General features: G+C 38.0%; 2 protein-coding genes across 2 annotated transcripts in view; one reads left to right on the top strand and one right to left on the bottom strand.

Annotated features, from left to right (window-relative positions):
* Positions 1 to 28: 28 nt before the first annotated feature.
* Positions 29 to 9,401, bottom strand: arl10 (ADP-ribosylation factor-like 10). The gene is made up of 4 exons (XM_061962666.2): positions 9,133 to 9,401; positions 3,893 to 4,070; positions 2,006 to 2,181; positions 29 to 1,938 (listed from the first exon to the last, which is right to left on the bottom strand). Exons 1-4 carry the CDS (start codon positions 9,268 to 9,270, stop codon positions 1,765 to 1,767), a joined length of 666 nt encoding a protein of 221 aa, XP_061818650.2. The 5' UTR covers positions 9,271 to 9,401; the 3' UTR covers positions 29 to 1,764.
* A 1,320-nt stretch (positions 9,402 to 10,721) lies between these two features.
* wwc1 (WW and C2 domain containing 1) overlaps positions 10,722 to 27,278 on the top strand; it is a 45,655-nt gene continuing 29,098 nt past the window's right edge. Inside the window, exon 1 of the mRNA XM_061962668.2 lies at positions 10,722 to 11,667. Within this exon, the coding sequence (XP_061818652.2) occupies positions 11,549 to 11,667 (119 nt within the window). The 5' untranslated portion in view covers positions 10,722 to 11,548. The remainder of the gene's footprint in view (positions 11,668 to 27,278) is intronic.

Below are 27,278 nucleotides of genomic sequence, written 5' to 3'. Positions count from 1 at the left end.
CTGTGAATTCGTAATAGGAGGCTGAAAAGACAATACATATATTTAATATTTTCCACACATTTAAAATGTGTTATAACATGCACAGATGCTACACCACTTTGCATCAACACATACTGTACAAAGACCAATGCAGGTCTCGTCATAAAAGTGCGGCCATCAATACGCTGCCAAAACATCTTTTAGAACTGCAGCGCATCAAACAGAATAAAACATCACATTCATTACAAATGACTGCTGCTCTAACTCGCTGCATGAACGAAGCCATAGTCCAAAACAGCTACAAAAGATGAGCGATGAGCCGTTTCTTTTTGCTTCCTCACTGTGGCCTCAATAACATCAAAAAGGCCAAAGAAAAATTTGATTTGTTTTGGATGTGCCGCATTTTAAACACCATTCATTTTTCGATGTTTGTTGAAGTTTTACATAAGTTGTTGCCGTAAAACATGAGCTTTTTTTGAGTAACATTTGAACATCCAGAATTGTCCTACAAGTGTTAAAAATAAGTTAACCCCTGAATTATAAAACTAAATGAATGTAAAAACTACTTGCATCTTGAATACACCAACAAAATGGACAGTAAAAATGTGCTCTTGTTTCATTTCGTGCTAGTCATTAGCCAGTATGCTCTCAGCTATGTGTTTTTTACAGTTATGTAAAAAATTAAAAGGACACCATGGTGACTTGTGTAAGCAAAATCCTGAACTTTTGTCCAAAAATCTATTTTCATAACCAGAGCACAATAAAACCTGTTTACTACCTTCTAAATAAAAATGTTTAAACTTGAGAGACCTCTAGACATGAAATGATCCCCTTTATTTGCCTTTACACTCTTCTCATCCAATATAGTAATGCTACCTGAGGCTTAGCCAATCAGTGGCCACAATACTGAACAGCACGTTCTGATTAGTTTGGTCAAATTTAGTGGCCAATACTACTATAGTATTGCTAATTTTTAGTTGAACCATTTTAATGCTTGAAATGCTTGATTAAGGACCAAAAAAGTGTAAAATATGCTTTAAAAAATACACATATATATTTTAAAAAATCTGCGCTTTGGTAAAGCCGCAAAATTTGAAGGGCAAGGGACAACTATGTTGGTAAAATCCACTTCTGTATGCAACCAATACTTAACAAAATGCTCTCTTCCAAGCTGGCAGTGGGTCTAATTTGCTGTTCTAAGGTTATCACAGGTTTCCTCTTTGCCATTTAAGTCAAACCCATCGCATCACAAAAAAGCAAAACCGGTTAGGTGAGTTAATCTTGGATGCTAATTGAGCAGAAGTCATGCATGATGCTGATTTAACTTTAGAGATATATTTTCCCAGAAAGATATTTACAGTACAACGCTGTAATGCCTCGCAAGATAGATGTATGTATGTTTGCGATTTTCAGGAACCTAAACAGCTCACCAACTTGTTCTAAGGTTTTAGAATGGTCATACAGCCTCTTTACGTCTCTATTTTTTACCACGATTACCCAAAAAGAGTTGCTGTAGAAATCTTTTGAAACATGATCCAAACATTCGATGCATTATAGACAAGACTTATCATAAAAAACACCTTCCTGTAAACCTGTCACAGACTATTAAAATAAGTCACTCGTCCTGGTGCATAATCTGCAGTCGACATGCCAAAACAAGCCAGAATGTGCACAGAGATAATTAAAATGAACTTTAAAAAAAAATGATGAGTTGCCGGGTTTAGCTCATCTTTGCTCATAAAAACAGTTCATCCTTTTTCCTTGGTCTGCAAGCAGTCACAGGGATCAGATTATCTCAAGCAGGAGGTCCTGGAAACTGTCCAGGCCTTGGCAGGAGTTCTTCAGGGCTCCGTCTGATCCTAGCTGCGTTGCCAAGATGAACAACTTCCTGTCCTCCACCACGGAGCCCAGAGACAAGGCTTCGTGGAGCTCGGACACACTCACGGCGTTTGGTTTATCCTGGTAAGAGGGGTAAGAAATGCTGGTGTAGTAATTATAACATTGTCTAACAACCTCTTTTCTTTACCTGTTTGTTGCACAGGATCACCACAGGAAGCTGGGGCTGACCTTTCAGGAGGTGGTGCAGCTCCGACTTGGCCAAGTGAAAGCGGCTCCGATCAGAGGAGTCCACTACATACACCAGAATGTGAGTCCTTATCAGATATTCTGACCAGTACTGCCGCAGTTCCTTGCCGCCGCCGACTTTTCACACCAACAAACATGACAAATGATAAAGTAATAGAAAACAAATACTTCTATACAGAGATGCTGCAATATATCTAATAGTAGGTAAGGGGGGCCATGAGAGGCAGTGGGACTTCTAATATTAACTACTTTTTTTCTTGCTCGAACGATACACAAGCCTCCAGATAGGTAGCAGCACAGCTTTAATTTACTGGCTGACCAGGAATATGACAAAATATCCATAGCATGATTTCGGTAGATAATACATATAATATCTTTAAAGGGGAAACTTTAAAAAAAAAGCCTATCATTTACAATCCCTATGTAAGACAAGAACACATGTTTTTATTTTTTTATGCATTCTAACTAGTAAATAAACATGATCAAAAGTCTGCTTACATTGGAGCCTATTGGAGTCGGCCTATCAAAGGGGAACTGCACTTTTTTTCATTCACAATCATGAAAGACATGACGACAAATTCATTTTTTTCTAATGCAATCTAAATATTTAATAAACGTAAATAAAAGTACGCTTACCACGAAGCCAATGGGATCTCGACTATTAAGCCCATAAAATCTGATAAATAACCATTCAAAAAGCGCCAACAATACTCCAACCAAGTATTTGTGATATTGTTACGGTACTATAAGCGCTAACACAGACAAACTATCGGCGACGTGGTCACTTCCGTGTGTCCCTATGTTTACATCATCGAGTGGTCTGCTGCTTCCTCGCTTCCCTGTAAGTTTATTGTAGATCATAAATCATGCCTCTGACCTGAAAAGTAGATGGCTGAGGATATAATCCGAAAAGTTGGGACACTTTGACAGCCATTTAGGACCTGGAACTAGCGAGAACGACACAAAAATCGCTTTTTCCTTCGACATCACTGATTACTACTCATGCAAACATGAGAGTCAACAAACATAATAAAACATTACTTATTGTACAATGTCCGCTGTCACTAGGATGCCTACTGCTAGGATGTTGATGTATTCTCGTTTAGATGAAGAATGACTCATAATTCTCACGAAAAAAAGGAATGGTGGAACCAAGCGACTTTTCGCGTTTTTCTCGACATTTCCGGGTCTAAATTAGATGCCAAAGTTAACCAACTTGTCGGATTATGTCCTTATCCTTCTACTATCCAGGTGAGAGGCATTTAGCTCACTCTGATCACGATGCCACTATAAATAGTTTGTCTGCGTTAGCGCTTATAATAACAATATCACTAATACTTGGTAAATATTCAAGTCTCCAAATGTAAATGCAGTATTGTTGGCAGTTTTTGGATGTTTTTGGGGGGGTTTGTGGTCGGAATAGAGCACTTCCATTGGCAGCATTATAAGCTGACTTTTATTTCCGAGTTAGAATGCATTGAAAAAAAATATTTTCTCTAATAATGATTGTGAATGATAGGCAGAATTTAAAAAAAGTGCAGTTCCCTTTGAAGTAAAATTTGCTCTTTTATCTGGATCTAGTGCTAGTCAACAACTGGCAAATACAGATAAATAAAGAAATATCAGATTGTCAATTTTGATTTAGTTTTGGTGGCGCAGCGTGAAAATTAGGTCTGTGCCAATAAGTAAATTAATCGAAAATGAACGTGATAATTTAATAACACTTTAGCGCCTTAGTTCAATAGCGTGAATTAAAGTACCAGTAGAGTGGAAAAAACAGTTGACTTTATGTGGATGGATGCTCTGATGTATGGGGGGTGGTTCTTACTTTCCAGGAAGTTCAGCTGACAAGCGGGCGCACTGATGCTCATGAAATTGAAGCCTCTTGTGGGTCGGCAGCAGCTTCTCTTAACACCTCCGGGGGTCAAACGCTGGAGCATGCTGCTCTTCCCGGCTCCATCCAGGCCAAGGACTAAGACCTGACGCTTGCCTTGATCCTCTTCCTCCTATGGGAAAACCAGGGGTCAAATGTTTAGAGGACACACACGTTGTCTCCTGAGTTCCAGAACCTCATAACCGTACAGTTCAAACCTCTGAAAGGCCCCAAAAGTACTAAAATTGCTCAAGGAAGAGTTTGTAACTCTTTCTGGCTCAGGAAACACCTGTTGCCCCTTTAGTTTTGTTTTATTATTCTGTGATTAACTTTGATATTAAGTAAAACATTGCTGTCACATTAAATAAGTGTGTTATGATGGTGATAGTTTGACCCGGGAACTGATTAGTTATGTGATTTTTTTATGGACGGCGTGGCGAAGTTGGTAGAGTGGCCGTGTCAGCAATCGGAGGGTTGCTGGTTACTGGGGTTCAATCCCCACCTTCTACCATCCTAGTCACGTCCGTTGTGTCCTTGGGCAAGACACTTCACCCCTTGCTCCTGATGGCTGCTGGTTAGCGCCTTGCATGGCAGCTCCCGCCATCAGTGTGTGAATGTGTGTGTGAACGGGTGAATGTGGAAATACTGTCAAAGCGCTTTGAGTACCTTGAAGGTAGAAAAGCGCTATACAAGTATAACCCATTTATTTATTTATTATGGAGAAAATGGTTAAATCTGAACAAATTGGAGGTTGACCAGCGTTCCCGGAACAGATTGTGTTCAACCCCTAGGCAAATTTGACTCCCCAGACTACAACACAAGCTATTATACCAAAAGTGTCTCCAAGAAAATTAAGCCAGAAGATTGTATGAGACATCCATATGGGAAAAGTGACTACAAAACCTCCTTACAAAAACCTTTGATTATGTGGAGATTCCTATTGTTTCAAAATGAGATGGTTTACATTTCTGCCTTGTTTTTGCCTGGACTGTAATCCCAGGCTGCCTATTTCAGAGTAAACAGCACCAAATTAACCTGGTAGCTTTTTTTGTTTTTGCCATCTGCAGTCGCCGGGGGACGAACATCAAGCTGTGGCAGTGACTCAGAGATGCTGCACAGCTTGTGCCGCTCCTCCTTTTATTTATTTTTTTCCCACAGTCATTGTGGACTTTGCATAGTGAAAGATTCTTGCTTCACCCTCACAGCTGTCTGCATCCTTATCTCAGATTTTAAAGCGGAACACAGAGATTGCAATTCCCGCAACAACAACAAAAAATAGTTTGTAAAATGCTATTCCATCCATCCATTTTCTACCGCTTGTCCCTTTTGAGGGGTGCTGGAGCCTATCTCAGCTGCACACACTGAAATATTAATATGTATTATTAATTAACACAGTTGTAAATTAATTCAAACAGAAGCAATATGTTTGTTAGTCAGAAGTCAGCATGACAGGGCTATTCTGGTAGGTTTTTTTTACAGACCTGCAAAAACAAAAACTATTGACAGAAATGTTCTGCTGTTTTTAGGCACAAACGGCAGAAATACTGGTCAAAGATCCTCCGTATGACCAGACAGGCTCCACCGAACCCCTGAGGTAGACTCATCGAACCCCTAGGGTTCGATCGAACCCAGGTTAAGAACCACTGCTCTATATGGATAAAGGGCTCTACTGTTTTAAAGAACCAACCGCCTAATATGCTATTCAAGGATCCTCTATCTGGCAAGAATGCTGAGCATTCAATGGTCTGCTTTTTTTTTTAGGTAGGGCTATTCAACTAAAAGACATTATACCGGCCCCCCGAGTTAGATTAAAAACTTGGGTGACTAACATTTTTGCAGAAAACTCCCAAAACACTAGAGAGCACTTGTTGTATAGAGAAACTTGGACCACTATAAACACTTTGGCTGATCCTTGCATCGACATTTTGCTAGTCTAAACTTGTGATTTATATAACTGAGGCATTCCTCAAGGTACCCCTTTAATTCCTCTCTTTTTTTAGTAGTTACACATTTTTCCGTAATGTAATTTATTTACCTAAGGTATAATTATAACTTAAGACCTTTAACATATCAGTATGTGGAACTAAATTATGGAAAGGATTAAGCAAAAAGTCAAAGTACTGATATGATTCAGTTTAAGAAACCGTTCAAACTCAAAGTGTTTACAAATGACAAGGAAGACAAATCTTAAACATACTTATTGAAAAATTATAGTCTTATTCCTGTATAAAAAAATAGATATTTTTTTATGTATGAAACCCTTACTTATTATGTATCCATCCATCCATCCATTTTCTACCGCTTACTCCCTTCGGGGTCGCGGGGGGCGCTGGAGCCTATCTCAGCTACAATCGGGCGGAAGGCGGTGTACACCCCGGACAAGTCGCCACCTCATCGCAGGGCCAACACAGATAGACAGACAACATTCACACTCACATTCACACACTAGGGCCAATTTAGTGTTGCCAATCAACCTATCCCCAGGTGCATGTCTTTATTATGTAATTAACATTTATTTACGTATTTATGTTTTCACTGTTGTGTTACAGATTGAGTACAAACGAATGTTAGAAATTGCTATGAAATGAAAAGGGGTAGGATTAAATAAGATCTGCTTCTTCCTACTCCTTTTCGGACATGCTGTCATGAGAAAATGGAAACGTGATGAAACATACTCTAATTGTATGCATGTTCAAACTAAACCAACACCATAAAAACGGTGTTGTGCTAGCTTGTTTGTCAGAAGCATTAGGTAATCGATTTGTTCAACGTCTTTAATTATACTTTGTCTTCCTCTAGGTTCTATTTTAATTACTCACTTGTTCATCATTTGAGCTATTCAACTGGTGGCCTGTGACTTCAGTTCAAAAACCTTGAGGCATTCTTAAAAACACTAGAGTACTCTCACGGAGAGGATTTTTGACTATCTTTTTTGCTTAAGGTCCTTTTTAAAACTGCAAATATGCAAAATAAGACTAATAGTAAAGGAAGATGTCCGGCACACCAGTCTTTAGCTTCCCTGCTTTAGTGACATCCATCAAATTAGGCACCATCAGAGATGCGAGTAAAAAATGTAGTACTTTTGTTGCCATGTGTATCTATATAAAACTAATATATTTGCTGCAAGTGTAAGCATGTAGCATTATTTATTCATTTCTACTCTAAACAAGCCACTTGCTATCTCCATTTATGCAACAAAGTTTCCAACGATGAGCATCTGATGGAATTAAATGCCTTGCTAAAGGTGACAAATTACTTAATTTACTACACTGAAAACACATGGGAACATAAAATTCAGAAGTAAACTGGGATCCTGTGTGTCTCTTAACAGCATCAGTTCCATGGGGTTTTCTCGACATACCCCGTGGCACCAGGATGTTTTTTTGCCAGGCACTTGAACTTCACACCTATTAAGTGTAACTAAATGCTAATAGCGTAAAAAAAACAGCTGTAACATTGATTAGTGTCACATAATAGGAATGTGACAATATAAAAATATAACGATTATTAAGACCAAAATGATAAAGGTATTACTGTATGTGCTCAATTAGTACTTATACACACACTGAAATCTTTTAACCAAGTTTTATTTTTAAAACAATGTGTATTGTGTTCATGCTAGCATTTAAGTCAGCTTCTCTCGGAAATGAGCTTTGTCATTTATCTTTTTTACCTACTCAGTGGCCTAGTGGTTACAGTGTCCGCCCTAAGATTGGTAGGTTGTGAGTTCAAACCCCGGCCGAGTCATACCAAAGACTATAAAAATGGGACTCATTACCTCCCTGCTTGGCACTCAGCATCAAGGGTTGGAATTGGGGGTTAAATCACCAAAAATTATTCCTGGGCGCGGCACCGCTGCTGCCCACTGCTCCCCTCACCTCTCAGGGGGTGAACAAGGGGATGGGTCAAATGCAGAGGACAAATTTCACCACACCTAGTGTGTGTGTGACAATCATTGGTACTTTAATCTTTTCAACGTGTCAATACGGTCTTCGATAACTAAAATTTTAAGCGATTATAATAACCGTCAGGAAGTTTACTGGGTTAATCGTTATGCCGTTAATTGTTGCTTCCCTACCACAGATGCATCTCACTTTTTACTATTCTTAATTGCTGCACAAGTGTAAAAAGAAGTTAAACATTGTGAAACATGCTATCAAAATGGTTCGTTTTGTAAGCAAGTGTGTAACCGGCTGTATGTGATTCTTTCGACCATGTAAAAAACAAAGAAAAAGCTAAACGTAAACACTTTAAGATTCTTAATTGTCTGTGTAAGTGTAAAAAGAAGTTAACCATCTACAACACAATAAAAAATATCAGTCTGCAATAACTTTTGATAGCAAGTGCTCAACTAAAAGCAATGGAAAATGTTAGGTGTCCACATTTATTTAACTTTCATGATTGTCTGTGGAAGTGTGAAAATGTTAACCATATAAGAAGCCAAAGAAAAGGCAACTAAATGAGTGCAAGAGAACACTTTAATAACTAAACTAAACTAATCAGCTCAGTGGCCTTGTGGTTAGAGTGTCCGCCCTGAGACTGTGAGGTTGTGAGTTCAAACCCCGGCCGTGTCATACCAAAGACTACAAAAAAAATGGGACCCATTGCCTCCATGCATCGGCATCAAGGGTTGGAATTGGGGTTAAATCACCAAATGATTCCCAAGCGCGACGCACGCTGCTGCTCACTGCTCCCCTCACCTCCGAGGGGGTGAACATGGGGATGTGTCAAATGCAGAGGACAAATTTCACCACACCTAGTGTGTGTGTGACAATCATTGGAACTTTAACTATAAACAGATATACATGACAGCAGTTCAAATTCAGACGCTTAAAGGCATTATTTAACCCTCCCAAAAACTACTATCTTGGGTACTATTTGATATCATGGTAATCAGTTAGCTGCTTTTTAACAACAGAAAAAGTGTATATTTTAAAGCCTCCTGTCTTGATTGAATCTGGGTAACAAGATTAGAGAAATGCAAATAGATTTCATGGAGAGATGGATCGTCACATGTACCTGTTGGGACAAAAATGTCTTAATTGTTATCATATGCAAATCGGTGACAGCATCAGCATCATTAATGACTCACATGAAATCTGCAGTGCCATCAATTTACTCATTCCGATATTTTCACAATCAATTTTGTTCATGCACGAGACACCAAACAGCCTGAAGAGAAAGCAAAACCTCACTTCCTGGATCGTGCAGTACTCGGCATTCGGTAACCATATTCGCTTCCTGTAGAAGTAGTTGAGGGCGACGAAGAGCGCCGAGCCCAGGGCAGCCACGGCGGCGGACAGAGCCACCGAAATGTGCCGTAGGAGCACCATGTGTGGGGTGCTGCTTCTTCCCGGACTAGTGCGGACGGCGCCGACTTCCACTGCTGGTTCTCTGCTTCCCTTCTGAACATGTGACTGCGCTCCCTGCTTGTTTTGTTTCCAAGAGGCGCAGGATGAACATGCTGCGTTCGCGTGCCTCCAGTAAATTGCAGCTTCCTAATTGTGTGCGCGTAAAAGGTGCGTTGAAACGAGCAGATGAGCGCTACTCAAAAAAGAGGGCCGTAATTGCACAAGGAATTATGTATGAACGAAAATTAGGCACTCTACGTTGACTGTTGATAAAATACTACGACTAAATGAACGTACCACCACATTTTGGTTGTCTCAGTTTCCACCTAGATTTGTAGTGCCTTCACATATGGATTCAACATATGAAAACCTTGTGTTGTTTTTGTTACATTGCAGTATTTTGCTCCTTTTCCATTTTTTTTTATGGCCACAATTAAAAGTTTTGTTGAGGGAGAAATCCATGAAGTTTTAAAGGCAAAATGACAATGAAAGTAACATTTTTTGGCTTTCATAAATTGATTTTAATAGATTAAATGCGCAATTCGAATGATTATGTAACTAGTTAATGTTACCTGTGTTCTTGTCCTAGTTATGGGAATATCAGTTATACAACCGCCCACTAGAGGGTGCAATTGATTGTGAATTTCTACAGAGGCGTACAGATAATTGGAATCAATTAAATGAAAACATCCATCCATTAACTACCGCTTGTCCCTTCCGGGGTCACGGGGGGTGCTGGAGCCTATCTCAGCTGCATTCGGGAATGTGTTCGTGTTTCTTGGGATGGTTTTGTTTTGATTGATTGATTGAAAGTTTTATTAGTAGATTGCACAGTGAAGTACATATTCCGTACAATTGACCACTAAATGGTAACACCCGAATAAGTTTTTCAACTTGTTTAAGTCGGGGTCATGATACATATATATACTATCAGATATATACTATCATCATAATACAGTCATCACACAAGATAATCATCAGAATATATACATTGAATTATTTACATAATTTACAATCCGTGGTGTGGGATGTGGAGGGGGGGTGGGGGGGGGGGGTAGGTTTGGTTGTTATCATCACTTCAGTCATCAACAATTGAAAACAGAGAAATTGACATTGAAACAGTGTCGGTCTGACTTGGTAGGATATGTACAGCAAGTAGTGGACATAGAGAGAGAGAGAGATCAGAAAGGATAAGAAAAAGTATCTACATTTGATTATTTACAATCCGGGGAGGGTGTTAGTTTAGGGTTGAAGTTGCCTGGAGGTGTACTTTTAGTGTTACTAAGCATGCACACACTATTAGTATATATTCCGTGATGTGGTCAACTTAATGTTGAGTCAAAAATAATGCGCATAAGTAATAACGTTTAGTTCATAAAACATTTAAAAATGTCATACTAAGTAAATGCGTGCAAAATATTTTTAGACCATACAATATTTCGAGAGCGAGATATTATTCTGAAAGCGCATACCGGAAGCAGCAGTAAGCAACATCCGCTTGTCTTGACACACACACACACACACACACACACGCACACACAGCTTGTGACTTGAGTGAAGTGAAGTCACCGGGAACTGAACTGAAGAGTGAAGACTTTACTACAGGCTGCCGCATCCCTACGCGTCGTCGGTGCGAAATAGGTCATATTCCCCCATTTTTTATTGTTCATTGTTTTTAGCGGTGGTATTGCCGCGGCTGTTTGTCCCGCTGGACTTGTTCGGTCAACGTCCCACACCACGGTCGGCTGCTCTCTTCTTGGCAAGCTGGCTAGCATCGGTTCCTGCTTGCTAAAAAACATGGTGGCCCGTGGGCAAGAAGAAAACAAGGCGGTTCGGGTATATTGAATGGGATTTTTATTTTTTAAAGAAACAATATTTGCTCCAAAAAAATAACTGTTATTTTGAGAAGTGGCGGGGGGTGCCATTTTTATGCGGTAATTTGCTTCCAAAGTTGCCTTCAAGACTCCTTTAAGTTTCCAATACAAAATACAGCTTTTAAAAACACAAGGTAAAACAAAATAACTGTGCTGAAGTCCTGCCTTATGGAATCATTTTACCCCCTGCGTCACCTTTAGCATCATTATTTTCCCCCTGTTCCCTCTGGATTATTATGATGGATTCACCAGCTCGGGAATATTGGAAATAGCTTTTGTCGTTGATGCTGACCGCGATGACGACGGTGATGACAGAGAAAAGCGATGGCTTCCCTTCGTTAAGATTTTGAGTAGCGGGGAGTTAATTACATGGAGACTAGCCTGACATGCCGAGGAAGGAGTTGCCACTACCTGAAGGTTGGGAGGAATCCAGAGACTTTGATGGTAAAGTCTACTACATTGACCACATCAACCAGAGCACCAGCTGGATCGACCCCAGAGACAGGTAGGATGAATGACCTTTGACCCTGTCCACAGTTTTGAGATTCATACATGTGGGTACCATGGGAAGAAATGCATTGATGGTGCATCCAGTATAAAGTTGTTTGGAATGCTCAAACTTTTTCCCAAGAGGGACGCATACAAAAAAATAAATAAATCATGCATGCTTTAATATTCATTATTAAACAGGCTAAAATCAGTCTATTGTAAAATCAGTTACATGCATTTACAGAAAGTACATTTTATGGTATAGACCAGGGCTGGCCAAACATTTTACCTCCAAGGGGCCAAAGTGAAAATATGTTGATGATCTGCGGGCCAAACAGTGTTTATTACTATGCCACAGCTCAACCAGTGGAGAATTTAGCCTCATAAAGCCATAACTAAGTTGTGTGCCTAATTCAGTTAACATGCAACTCTGCAACAGATTTTTTTTCCATTTCCAGGTGTTGCTCTGTAACTAGTTGCCCTTGTATATTACATCTGATCACTTTACCCAGACAGATAAGACATAGGTAAGATGCAAGATTTTGAAGTGTGTAGGGTTTCATTATAGGACGTGGGCGAAGTATGGCGTCCAAGATTATCCTGGGATATATGGGATCTGAGCTAAGGATGTCGTCGTGGCTTGTGCAGCCCTTTGAGACACTTGTGATTAAGGGCTATATAAATAAACTTTGATTGATCCTCTTTCACGGAGTGTCAAGCAGTCACAACTTTACCGTAGAGCAGGGGTGTTGAGTCTTGGTGTGGGGTTGGGGCAAAACCCCTCAGCCGTGGGCCCCCTCCTTAGGTTAACGCGGTCTTGCCGGCTGACCAAGTAGCTGAGTCGGAAAGTTGAAAACGGTGTAATGAACAAAGTTGGAAAAGTAAGTGCAGTGTGACCACTTTTTCTGTCATGAATAACTTTTTTTACTTTTTCAATAATACTAATATCTTTGTTCATTACACCGTTTTCAGCCACTTGGTCTGTCGACAAAATTTGGTCCGCTCTCACTTCCTTTGTGTCCGTTACACCCTTTGTGGTTTAAAGTTGTGTTGTGGCTTTACGTTATTGTGTTGTGGTGTTTGCATTTGTTGTGACCTTTCTTGGCCACTGTAGGTATCAACAAATCAAAGTTTACCTTTATAGCCTTTAATCACAAATTCCCCCCACCTCCGGTTAATACTGAGAGTCCAGTTCATTGGGAGGCCAGCAGGAATCTTCTTGTACGTAGACAAGTCACCAGGACGTCTGATGCATGGAGTTGTGGTCCACCCCTGGTCCCTAGCACCTCCTCAGGTGAAACTGATTTGTGGCCATTTGATAACCTCTTCACAGAGAAGAGGGTCTCAGAGCAGAAAAGAGAGACGGCAGATTAACTGGTCCAAAAAGGGGTCTATTTAAACGCTAGGGTGTATAAATTAGTTTTAAGATGGGACTTAAATGCTTTTAATGAGGCAGGATTTCTAACTGTTACCGGTAGGGCATTCCAGAGTAACAGAGCCCAAATAGAAAACGCTCTATAGCCCGTAGACTTTTTTTGGGCTCTGGGAATCACTAATAAGCCATAGTTTTCAGAACGTAGATTTCTGGCCGGGACATATGGTACAATTCAATAAGCGAGATAAGATGGAGCTAGACCGTTTAGTATTTTATACGCAAGTAATAAAACCTTAACGTCGCATCTTAAGTGCACAGGAAGCCAGTGCAGGTGAACCAGTATAGGCGTAACATGATCAAACGTTCTACCATTCTTGTTTTGATGACTGATGGCGAGGACGCCACAGATGGGCAGACTGACTTGAGTAACGTTTAACATCCTTATCATTAAAAGTGTTGAACTTCATATAAAGTCTGCCGTTCTTAAATTAAATGTTTTGTTTTTCTAGTATCGATAATATTGATTGATTGCCTTTTAAAACAATGTTAAAAACGATAGATAGCTTTCGGAAGGCCAACTTGCAGAGCACAGATCAATGTTGTTGAATCTTAAGAATATAAATCAATAGATCAATGGAGTGGATGAATCGGGCTGTAGGTTCACCACCCCAGAGATAACTTTTTTCTCAGTCTAATCTTGTGTGTATTTTAGGTTGTAGCACATCTACTAATGGCAAACATATGTGGTTGCTAGTACCAACCTGTGGTCAGTCCCTCTCTGCCTTGATCAATTTGCAATACCACACTTTTTTGCATAGTGCATTCAATGTTGTTATAATGTAAAACACTGCGCAAAAATGTGTTACTTACATAAGACATGAGCAGTTGCTTGGAGCTTGACATATATGTGATGACTTATGACCGATATGTTTTCTCAGGGCCAATATCGATTACCAGTAGTCAAAGAGGCCAATATTAATTTGCAGTAAAAGATATTTAAACATGAATAGTATACATCAGTAAACAGCTGGACAAGGCTCTAAGTTATTTTTTAAACAATATTTTTGAGGAAACATCAGACCAGTAGTGACATAATGTTTAATGTGACACTAATGTTGTGGTAATTAGAGTAGAGCCACAAACACCTGTGTGTCTAATTCTGTGGGTCAGAGGAGCATCAACATTAGCATTTCAAAATATTGGAAATCTCCTGGGAAAGTTGGTAAAAATATGGGATTTCTCTACATCACAAACCCTTGCCATCTGCTCTGTTGTATAGCAGTTTATAGATATAATACATTGTAAGGTTTCCTCGATAGGAACCCTAAAATATTGTGAACATTTTAATAAAATCAATTATAGGTTCCTTCACATAGGCAAGGCAAGTTTATTCATAGAGTACAATTCATACACAAGACAAGTCAAAGCGCTCTGCAGAAAATCACAAGAATGCAAAACCAAAAGTTGATAAGATAAGAAAACGCTCAACCCGTATATTATGTTACAGTATGTTTGTTTACAGAAAATGTACTGACAACTTTGTCACAACTAAGCCATATGTACAGATTAGGGGTGTAACGGTATTATAAATACCGCGGTATTTGGGTATCAAAATCATCACAATAATATCGTGACGTGTGACTGTATAAAATGAAAACTTAGTCAGTGTCGTTTTTTGCTGGCACTTTTGAATCGGCCGGTCTGGAAGTAAACTACATTTCCAAAAATTCCCTGCGTAGCAGGAGTGTGCGAGGTCCGTGAGTGAGAAGTTGTAAAGGAGAGTGAAAGGATTGTTTTTTCAGACATTTCCTGAAGTTTTTATTAAAATATATCCATAACTTTTTGACTTATGTTGCTAACAGGCAGACAAACAAACTCTGGTGAAAACACAACTGCTTTGGTCTGCGTATACCGCAAGGCAAAGTCGCCGCCTTCGGTCAGAAGTTGTGATGTTTAACCCACATATCCGTGGTTTAGATGGATATGATATCCATATTTTGAGTAAGAAATGAGTCAGGCGGCTGCGCGGACAAAGAAAAAGTTTGGTGACACTGCACAGCGGGGAACACAAGTAATGTGAGAGGCTACTTGATAAACCACCACCCGGAAAATATATTTAATGCCAAGGAGGCCAAGCATCAATTTGTGAGGTATTTCCATTATCAGCTAACTTTTCTGAGAATCCACATTTTCCAAAGTGATATCAGATGTCCAATACAGAGGCCACTGTTTTCTCTGAAGTTAAAAGTTGAAAGACTCTAACTTGAACATTATTGTTTTACATTTGTTACACTAGATGTTTATATTGTCAATTTAAACACACTTAACTGGAAACAAAATAAAATATATATATGTATGTGTGTATATATATATATATATATATATATATATATATATATATATATATATATATAATACCGTATTTTTCGGACTATAAGTCGCAGTTTTTTTCATAGTTTGGCCGGGCTACAGTGTTTTTTTTCTTCTTTATTATACATTTCTGGCAGGTGCGACTTATACTCCGAAAAATACGGTATATATATATATATATATATATATATATATATATATATATATATATACACACACACATTAGGGCTGCAGCAACTAATCGAGTAAATCGATTAAAATGGATTATAAAAATAGTTGGCGATTAATTTAGTCATCGATTCATTGGATCTATGATATGCACATTCGCAGAGGTAATTTATTATATATATATATATATATATATATATATTTTTTTTTTTAATAAACCTTTATTTATAAACTGCAACATGTACAAATAGCTGAGAAACAATAATCAAAATAAGTATGGTGCCAGTATGCTGTTTGTTTTAAATAAATTACTGGAAAGGATAGAAATGTAGTTTGTCTCCTTTATCCGATTATTAATCGATTAATCGAAGTAATAATTGACAGATTAATCTATTATCAAATTAATCGTTAGTTGCAGCCCTAATACACATACATACATACATGTTTGTAGGGCTGGACGATTATGGCAAAAATAATAATCATGATTACTTTGATTGATATCACAATTAATGAAACGATTATTTATTATTTTGAAAATGTAAGTGTCTATTGTACCACCAAAATATATCTCTAAATATAGTTTAAAAAACTGATTTAAAAATTAGTAATAAATAAACAACCACCAGTGAGAAGATAATAATAATATTAATATAGGTTCATTTAATTAAAAATAGCAATATAAAACACAATAAAATTTAGTTTTTTGTTTTAGTTGTTTTTAATTCCGTGTTTTACCTTTTACACTTAATTTGCCACCACAGAGTGTGTGCGTTTTGCGTCAAATAACATTTAATAAAATGTTTCTTAATTGAATGCAAAAATCCTCACATTTATTGGTGCAATACATCCATCCATCCATTTACTACCGCTTGTCCCGTTCGGGGGTTTCGGGGGGTGCTGAATACATCTTTGGACAATTTTGACTAATATTTTAGGTCAAACCATAATCATTGTGTAAATGTATCAATAAGTGCTATAACTAAAATATGCTTGTGTTAGGTACTTTTTTTAAACCTTTATTTTGTTAGCGCAGTCAGACTGAATGTGGTGGGCCATTATTGTGAATTCAGGAAGTGTGCTGTGCTGTTCTCAGCTTGATGATGAGTAAGGGGACAATTTGAGCTGTAAAAAAAAAAGAGAGAGAGAGCGCCTCTCAAATTGCGATTGCTGTCGTGTTTAAACATTGTTACATCGATGATGTCGTTCACAACAACACAAGCAGATGAGATGTCTTGTGGGTGTATGGATTGTTCTTGCTAGCTTTAGCTCCGTTGTTTACAAACCCCGTTTCCATATGAGTTGGGAAATTGTGTTAAATGTAAATATAAACGGAATACAATGATTTGCAAATCCTTTTCAACCCATATTCAATTGAATGCACTACAAAGACAAGATATTTGATGTTCAAACTCATAAACTTTATTATTTTTTTGCAAATAATAATTAACTTAGAATTTCGTGGCTGCAACCTGTGGCCAACTCGACATTGTTTAGTTCAAGATGGGACGGTTGAGTGTTTCAGGGATGAATGAGCATTATTTTCCCAAACAAATGTTCCTTCTCCCCACAATGACAATATTTCACTTACATTTATGTCAATTTCCCGGTTATTCTGTGTTCGTGAAAGCATAAATAATTTGCCTTATGTTTTTGTTACGTTTAGTTACTATTTAGGCATACTCTCGCTGTGTCAAATAAAAAGTAGCAACCATGGTGACATCCCAAACCTCTACTAAAGGTGCCCTTTTTTCACTCATTCGCTCCTCATCTGTGTCATCGTTACAAGCTCTGGAATTTGCATGCATGTTGCGTGACCCATTGATCGTTTTTTTATTATTATATTTTCATGATCGTGAGAAGCCATTATCAAAATCAATGTGTACTCCGGCTTCCTCCCACCTCCAAAGACATGCACCTGGGGATAGGTTGATTGGCAACACTAAATTGGCCCGAGTGTGTGAATGTGAGTGTGAATGTTGTCTTGTCTATCTGTGTTGGGCCTGCAATGAGGTGGCGACTTGTCCAGGGTGTACCCCGCCTTCCGCCCAATTGTAGCTGTGAGAGGCTCCAGCGCCCCCCGCAACCCCGAAGGCAATAAGCGGTAGAAAATGGATGTATGGAATATTAGATTAATTGTCCAGCCTTACTTGTTTGTAGTAATAATATAAAATGCCAAACCAGTGATTTTGACACATTGTGTAAATCGTAAATAAAAACAGAATATAATGATTTGCAAATCCTTTTCAACCTATATTCAATTGAATAGACTGCAAAGACAAGATACTTAACGTTCAAACTGGAAAACTGTTACTTTTTGCAAATATTTGCTCATTTGGAATTTGATGCCTGCAACATGTTTCAAAAAAGCTGGCGCAAGTGGCAAAAAAGACTGCGAAAGTTGAGGAATGCTAATCAAATACTTATTTGGAACATCCCACAGGTGAACAGGCTAATTGGGAACAGGTGGGTGCCATGATTGGGTAAAAAAAGCAGCTTACATGAAATGTTCAGTCATTCACAAACAAGGATGGGGGGAGGGTCACCATTTTGTGAACAAATGCTTGAACATATTGTCAAACAGTTTAAGAACAACATTTCTCAACGAGCTATTGCAAGGAATTTAGGATTTTCGCCATCTACCATCTGTAATATCATCATAAGGTTCAGAAAATCTGGAGAAATCACTGCACGTAAGCGATTATATTACGGACCTTTCGATCCCTCAGGTTGCACTGCATCAAAAAGCGACATCAGTGTGTAAAGGATATCACCACATGGGCTCAGGGACACTTCAGAAAACCACTGTCAGTAACTACAGTTGGTCGCTACATCTGTAAGTGCAAGTTAAAACTCTACTATGCAAAGCCGAAGCCATTTATCAACAACACCCAGAAACGCCGCCGGTTTCGCTGGCGCCGAGCTCATCCAAGATGGACTGATGCAAAGTGGAAAAGTGTTTTGTGGTCTGACGAGTCCACATTTCAAATTGTTTTTGGAAACTGTGTATTAGTGCCCAAAGCATGGGTAACTTATGCATCTCTGAAGGCACCATTAATGCTGAAAGGTACATGCAGGTTTTAGAGCAACATATATTGCCATCCAAGCAATGTTATCATGGACGCCCCTGCTTATTTCAACAAGACAATGCCAAGCCACGTGTTACAAGAGTAAAAGAGTGCGGGTACTAGACTGGCCTGCCTGTAGTCCAGACCTGCCTCCCATTGAAAATGTGTGGTGCAATATAAGGCCTAAAATACCATGACGACTTAAGCTGTACACTAAGCAAGAATGGGAACAAATTCCACCTGAAAAGTTTCAAAAATTGGTCTCCTCAGTTCCCAAACGTTTATTAAGTGTTGTTAAAAGGAAAGGCCATGTAACACAGTAGTAAAAATGCCTTTGTGCCAACTTTTTTTGCAATGTGTTGCTGCCATTAAATTCCAAGTTAATGATTATTTGCAAAAAAATTAAGTTTCTCAGTTCGAACATTAAATAGCTTGTCTTTGCAGTCTATTCAATTGAATATAAGTTGAAAGGGATTTGCAAATCATTGTATTCTGTTTTTTTTTAAGAATTCCACAACATGCCAACTTCACTGGTTTTGGGTTTTGTATTATTAAACCTTTTGAGCATTATGTTGGTGTTCAATTACAGTAAGTGTGTTTATCTTCACCGGTGCCACTCACACCGGTGAATTGTATGATGAATGATAGGTGGTGGTCGGAGGGGCCGTTGGCGCAAATTGCAGCCACGCTTCCGTCAGTCTACCCCAGGGCAGCTGTGGCTATGAAAGTAGCTTGCCACCACCAGGTGTGAATGATTGATGGGTTCTACATGTAAAGCGACTTTGGGTACTTAGAAAAGCGCTATATAAATCCCAGTTATTATTATTATTATTATTATTATTATTATCTTAAACATTCTTTCCACAGCATTTTACACACTACAGCATTTTTAAGTCTATTTGTTTTGGACATATACCACAATAATATCTTACCGTGGGGTTAATACTGTGATAATATCGTACCATGAGATTTGGTTACAGTTACATCCATAGTATAGAACATGTGGAATTGTACATTTCATTGTTTGATTCTCTACTAGTCAATGTGTTTGTTTGGTGGTTGGGATATACTAGGATATGAAAACTGAAGCTAGTTTTAACGAGGTGGATATTTCAATTGCACCTGGGGAGATAAGTGAATACATTTGATAGCATAGCTGCAACAGATGTAAGTATTTTGTAATGGCCGAAATTCACAGACATTTTAATGGTGAATCTGATGGTGTTTAGGTGAAAACATGGAGAATGGTGGTGGATAATGCTGTTAATATCCTACAGGGTTAATTGCTCCACAGAGGTGGTTTATACACTTTCACTTGGGTTACTTGGTGTCTGATTTTGACTGGTATTTGTTTGTCTTGGAATGTTGAAGTTTGGGCTAACAACCTACTAGTGTTCCAGTGGTGGCATGTGCTCTACGGTTGTTAAATGTGAAATCTGATCGAACGTCAGAATAACCCTTATTTTCCTCTCTGCAAAGTGCACCTGCTTGTTTACACATTCATAAATAAGTCCAGGGGAGCAGTACGTGCGTTACCTGTTTTTCTGTCTTTCTCACAGAAATCCGACGTTCGTAATAGGCTTAGAGCACCAAGCATGTGGGTGTTACACGACACGAGTCCCGCTTGTACAAGAACACTCTCCGGTGCGAAGGAAAGGTCTTTTCTTTTTGTAAATTTTACCACTTTGTTAAGACCACTTGGACTTCCACACCAAATCCCTTAAATGCCTTAGGTCTGAAATTCAAAAGGCTTAAGGGTTGCTTTTTGTGTTGCGTTGCTCTCCTTTTATTTTATTTCCCTCAGATATCGTGACTGATGTTAATACTGGCGATTGTTGTCATGGCAGCAGCCCTCAAAGCTGTCTCATTTTTATCGTCTCGCATAAAAACGTAGCATTCTTTTACTGTGCCCTAAAAACCTAATTGGCTTCACAAGCTGTTTCCTTCATCACAGCCGCAGGTTTTTTTTCATTAAAAGATATTCATGTAGCTCACATTTTTAGTATTGTTTTGTTGTCATGTGTACTTTTCCTGCTATTCAGAGCAATGGTGACCTAGTTAAAGACTTTTTGAGAGAGAATGCTTTGCTGTAAAGGAGTTCAACAATTATCAATTAATAATTCAGTGGCATGTGTTTGATAGCACTCATTTAGAAGATGGAAGGTCTAGTGAAAGTGCTGCTGACAGGTGGAGAGAGCAAGTATTAAGAAACTGTCCCAAAGAAAGTCATTTAAAAAAACAAAAAAACTGCACACATTCCTGAAACACATGATGTGGAGGTCCAAGCAGCGTTCGCCGGCCTAGCGTCCGATTCATCCAAAATCCCTTTCAGTGCCTGCCAAGGTGCACGGGGTCAAAGTTCAGCATGAGGCCCCAGAGACTGTTACAGGGATCTGGAAAGAGTCAGCGTCACTGCATTACAGGCTCATTCTTTAACACCGAACCAACAGAGCTGTACCTTATTTTGTGACCAACCGCTATAAAACACACTTCCAGGCGACTTGCATTACAATACTTATTATTTTGACTTCAGAGCAAGTTTTCCTTTAAAAGTTTAAATTAATGACAGTCAAAATGATTTTACTAAGAGAAAAAGTATATTATTTCACTGCATTAATTTTACAACAATGTTGACTGATGGTGAAAGTTGAAAGTTTATGGTTTTAGTTCATTTTGAACATGCATACAATTACACTATGATAACTCACAATTTCCAGTTTCTTTTTTCAACATGTTCGAAAAGGAGCAGGAAGAAGCTAAGCTTATTTAATCATAATCCTTTTCCATTTCACAGGAGTTGCTAACAGTTTCTTTCACTTCCAGTCACAATTTGTTCACATTATACTCCATAAATAATAACATTCTAAAAAATAAACACATAATAAATAGTGAAGTAATTTATATTTAAAATTGTGATATGAATAAGTTTTAAATGTTTATCATGATTCTTCTTCTTTGCACTTTGTAAACACTTGATTTGAACAGTTTCTTAAAATGGATTATATTAGTACATTGTTTGATTTCTTTATTTAATCCGGTCCATAATTTAATATTGAAATTCAATGATTTGGTAAATTTGCAAACAGCTAAAATTATGCACAATATGCACTGCAACCTGCTACCCAAGAATGTACAACAGTTCTTCTCAACAAAAGAGGAGAAATATAACCACAATTTGATGTAACTGTGAAGTAAAAAGGGGGTAGGATTGAATAAGGTTTGCTTTTTCCTACTCCTTCTTCTCCTTTTCGGATGTGTTGCAAGAAAAAAAGAAAAGAAAAGATGTACAATATTTGATGTATCAAATTGAAATTTTATACATGTTCGAAATAAATTTAAACTTCAAACATACATATACACCAAAGGTTTCAAGTTTTGTACATGCATACAAATGTTTTAAGTTACATTTTTTTCTGAGTTTGTATTTCTCCTCTTTTGTTGAGAATAATTGTTGTTCATTCTTGGGTAGTTTGCTTTGTGCATAATTTTGGCTGTTTGCAAAAATATCCAACATCATGTGTTATTCTAAATGACCTCTTTTTTAAGCTCAGTTAGTGACTGAAATGTGCTTTTGTAGTTATTTCTACACAATAACTCAGATATGGCAACACAAGCAAGCAGTAGTGAATATGGAGTGTTTTTTTTTGGAGTGGTATTTTTGTCAAAATACATATTTTGCTTTATTCATTATTGATACATTTCTTGCCACCTTATGTTGTATATTTTTTACATGAGATTTCCAGTTAATTTTATCATTAATTATTACACCCAAAAATGTTATTTCATTTACTCTTTCAATGTCAATTCTGTCTATTTGTATTTGTGTTTGACTCTTTTCAACTGTTACAAAATAGCATTATTTTACTTTTACTAAAGTTTAAGGATAGTCTGATTTTATCAAACCATATCTTAATTTATTAATTTCTTCTGTTATTTGTATTAGCTTGTGTGTGTTCTCTCCTGAGCAAAACTGCAAATAATACTAACTTTGAAGTCTTTTGTAACTTTACAAATGTCATTTATATAAAAACTGAACCATTTTGGTTCCAGTATTGATCCCTGTGGTACGCCACAGGATATATTTAGCGTAGTAGCTTCACATATTGTTTTCTGTTGTTTAAAGTACCAGTAGAGTGGAAAAACAAGTTGACTTCTTATGCTTAATTGTGTTTCATTGTATCCATATCCAATCATATTTACAATCGGCCAATTATGTAAAAACATAGAGTAAACATCACAAAATGCCACAAATTCACTCAGCCACTTTTAATATGCTGGTCCAAATACCTTTGGCTATTCCCGGAAATTTACGTCACAATGGGAACGCTTAGGCACTCTGACCACAGTATCAGATCAATCACACTGGAAATACACAATTCAAGACCAGTTCTGATGCCATACCGTTCTAATTTATTGATTAAAATAATGTGATTGTGTCAAATGCTTAAGTTAGATCCATAAATTCTGTTGCTTCACACTGTTTACCATATATTGCATGGGTAATCTCTTCAGTTGTTTCAATTAAAGCCATCGATGCTTTTTATTTGTATTGGTCCTCTGCGAGTATTCAATATTTGTTTATTAATTTGTCCAATCTGTTATTAAACAGTTTTTCAAAAATATTGGAAAATTCTGGAAGTAAAGAAGCGGTCTTTAATTTGTAAATAATTTTTTGTCTCCAGTCTTAGAAATCGGTACAACTTTAGCTACTTCAATTTTGTTTGGGAATTTGCCCGTTTGAAATGATAGGTTACTGATGTACTGTATATTAAGTCCTGGGATCTCTTCAATAACCTTTTTTGTCCCCATCAATCAAAAAACAACCCCACCCCAAAATGTCAAAAAGACAAACATCCAAACACACAAATAAAAACACCTTTGCCCCCATGAAGCCAGAACAACACCCAATGACCCCTAACCAAAAAAGCCTACCGCGTGGCCAATCAACCAAGTCATACCACAAAAAAAAACAGCCCAACTAAAATACCCCAATCTTTGCGCAACCTCTCCTTGAGTACACTAAACAACACCACGATCACAATGACAACCGCAGCCACTCCATCCAAGCATTCCACCCACTGCCCCGGCTGCGTATACCTGAGGGTCCCCCACTCACTCCCCAACAGAGATAGAACCCACCTCACTGCCCCCTGTGATCTCAACCAGGCACAAAACTTTGCTCACAGACAGAGCACGCCTCACTTTAACACCATCAGCGATGTCCCAGCACGGGATTGGCAGGCCATCAAACCACAGTCCCTGGAGCCTGTGCCGGTCGAGGAGGCAATGAGGAGTGCGTTGCACCCCCGACCCCATACCACCCGTGCATTTGATGTGGGAGTGTATAAGGCCCCCAGAGTGTCTACTGTGTGGGTAAAATTATGAATTAAGAGACATTTTTATCGTTTACAGTTGCAATCTTACAAAAATGATTAAAAAAAATGTAATTGTAATCCAAGGTCCATTTTTTGTGGAAAAAATACAGTCATTACCCTGTATTTTTTTCCCCCAATGTAGGTTTTTATGATTAATAATACAAATTATAGTAAATTAAAATATTAGAGTTTAATGAATCCCACAAGAATACAATTTATTTTTTACAAGACCATAATGATTTAAGTCATAAAAAAATTAAAGAAAAGTTTGCAATTCCTAGGAATATGTTTTTTTTTTTAGTTCTTCTCCTAATTATGTTTTTAGAGACAGCCGAATGGTCTCAGACTCAACTTTGATTGTCTTCTAACATTACAGAGTACTACTGATTGGTGCCCTGATACTCAAACAACAAACATGTGCTACAAGAAGCGCGCTTGATGAGAGTGCCGGAAAGTCGAAACCAACATGTTTGAGATTGCTAACATTGTTTCCATAATCTAACTGGAATGACATGTTGCACCGGTAAAATGTTGTGCTGGCCACACAAACCTGACATGATAGTGTGCTGTGACGCAATGTTTGTTTATTACATGGCTCGTCTTGGAAAGCATCGCTCTTAAAGCTGGCAGTACCTCGATGAGGCTCGATCATACTGTAGATCACGTGTCAAACTCAAGGTGTGAAATATGGTCCGCCACATGACTTTTTGTGGGCCACCGCATAATTTTATTTATCTGTTCCTGCAACAAGCAAAACAAGTTATCCCTCAGTGTTAGTAAACATTATAGTAATCAAAAAGAGTTTCCTATGCAAATTGTTTATCAAGGCTATTATACATTTATATTCATATATATTCACTGTTACATGTGACCCTCTGAGGGCAGCCATAATTGCAATGTGGCCCTCAATTAAAACGAGATTGACACACATGCTGTAGATGATAGAAGATTTCTCTAATGTAAACAAGATTTTAAGAACTTTCCCGCTTTCCGCCTGCCTAGAGTATGTTTGTACTCGGGTCTGATCTAATCTGTCCTGCCATTGACTTTTGGATGGTGTGTTTGATGTTTGGATTGGAGACAAAAGTCATAAAAAAAAAGAATGAATGGAGAATTCATCATCAAATTCATTGTCCGGGGGCCAGATCTGGCCCGCTACATCGTTTATGTGGCCCACGAAAGCCTGGAAATAATGTGCGTCAATTAAGCACTTCATCTTCTTCACTAACAATTTTGACAGAAAAATGTCATGTGCTGGATACAATTGCATGTTTTTAAACTTAAGAGTTATCTGACCATGCCAAAACATTGTGTTAATGCAGGGGTGTCCGAAGTGCGGCCTGCAGCTCGTGTTCTGTTGGCCCGCAGCATATGTGTGGATAAAAACAGTAACAGTAGGAATGTGAAACATAAATAGACCAAACATTTTTGATGTAATGCGAAAGAAGTTGACAATTTATTTCTAATAACTCTGAGGTGTGCAAACTTTTCCACCAAGGTTCACATACTGAAAAGTCAGGGTATGTTGGGAGCAATTTGAAATTATTTTATTTTGTAAAAGAAAAGATAAAAACAGACATTATTTATATTTAAAGACAAAAGTTAGGGTCAGCTTTGTGTTATAAGTGACAATGTGTATTATTATTATTATTAGTTATTAATATCAACATTTTATTTTTTTCTCATTACATTGTCTTTTTGATCTTTTTTTTCTTACATTTTTAACTGTTATTTTTTACCCCAGTCATAATTATAATGATACACTTTGTACCCTTTAAACATATATTTCAAACATTTTAAGACTACAAGTTAGAATAAAATGCTTGTTCTCATGACTTATAATTTTAACAGCAAGTACATCATCCATCAATTTGTACATCATAAATAAAACTAATAAATAAAATGCATGGGGAATTGTGTAATTATATGATGAGGAGATAATATATCACTGTAACAACTGGCCCTCGGTGAGCAGCCATAATTGTAATATGGCCCTCAATTAAAACGAGTTTGACACCCCTGATCTAGAGAATGTTGTAGTAAAAGCACTCTAGTGAGGGCTGTCTTTATAAATTCTTCGGTGTGCAATATCATCCATCCGCCCCGCAGTGACGCACTGAACGCGTGTCGTCAGGTCAGAGGAATGTTATCACCCAGATAAGGCTGGTATGAGTGTTCCAGCTCAAGGCAGATTTTTACTGACATTCCCTTTTTCATATGGACGCCATGTAAGCGTGACTTGAAGTGAAACAGAGTGAGGAAGTTTGTGTTTTGTCTTTCCGCCGCTGGACCTCGACATGAGGAATTCATGCCCAACACTGAATGAACATTTCTCTCCAAGGCTGCCCTGACTCACCATTCAGCTATGCGGCCAGCCTCCGTGTGTTTGCACTCCACCGCACGCTTTGTCAGTTTGCATTAGCGCGCCAAGACCCGGGCCGGGCTGTTTACCTTGGAATGTGAAACTGGCAGCAAGTAAAAACATAATCAGTATGTTGTAAATTCATTTTTTTAACCACTATTAGTATTTTCCCCTCTAACATTAACTTTTTCTAAGCACAAACCAAACCTCATTTGACAGCAAAACTCCATAAAAAAAATTAGAGGTACACGATAAATATCAGACAGATAATTATCGAGCCGATATGAGGAATTGTGACATCATACAAATAAATACGATAAAATAAAATAAAAATACCTCCAATAACTATTAAAATAAAAAACACTCCAATGAAATTAGCCGTAATGTGCTGTATGTGGGTTACGGTTAGCAAATTAAGTGCTCCATTTCTCCTGCTCATGCTGTAAACATTTTTATTTTCTCAAAATAATTATTTTGTTGTTTTTACTAATGTTTACAAATTCCAGGAATACGTCCCAGGACACAGGAGGACTTTGAGGGCAAACACAAAAGATAGCAGTAGATCGTTTTTGCTTTTGTTTAGTTAGTGTGTACTATAGACATGCTCAAACAGTTGTATGTAATAAAATAGAATAAGGAACTAGTTTAAATATTGTGTTTATATTGTTAATTGTTAACTGTCAATAGCACTCACCATAAATGAATTGAAACATTTACTGTTAGTAGGGCCACCTTTTAAGTGATATGACAAACCCAGTGATTAATTGAGGCACAACATCTATTTAAAGCGCAGGTGACTAGTAGAAATGAAATGATGGTAATTCACACCCAGCTGCATGAGTAATAGACCCAAAAAACCACAACATTTTGCACTTTTATGAAGTGACCTTTGAGTAAGGAGACCGGTTTGTC

Source organism: Nerophis lumbriciformis, linkage group LG09 (genome assembly GCF_033978685.3).
Source record: "Nerophis lumbriciformis linkage group LG09, RoL_Nlum_v2.1, whole genome shotgun sequence".
NCBI classification, from domain to species: Eukaryota; Metazoa; Chordata; class Actinopteri; order Syngnathiformes; family Syngnathidae; genus Nerophis; species Nerophis lumbriciformis.
This window is presented reverse-complemented; position numbering and strand designations above follow the sequence as displayed.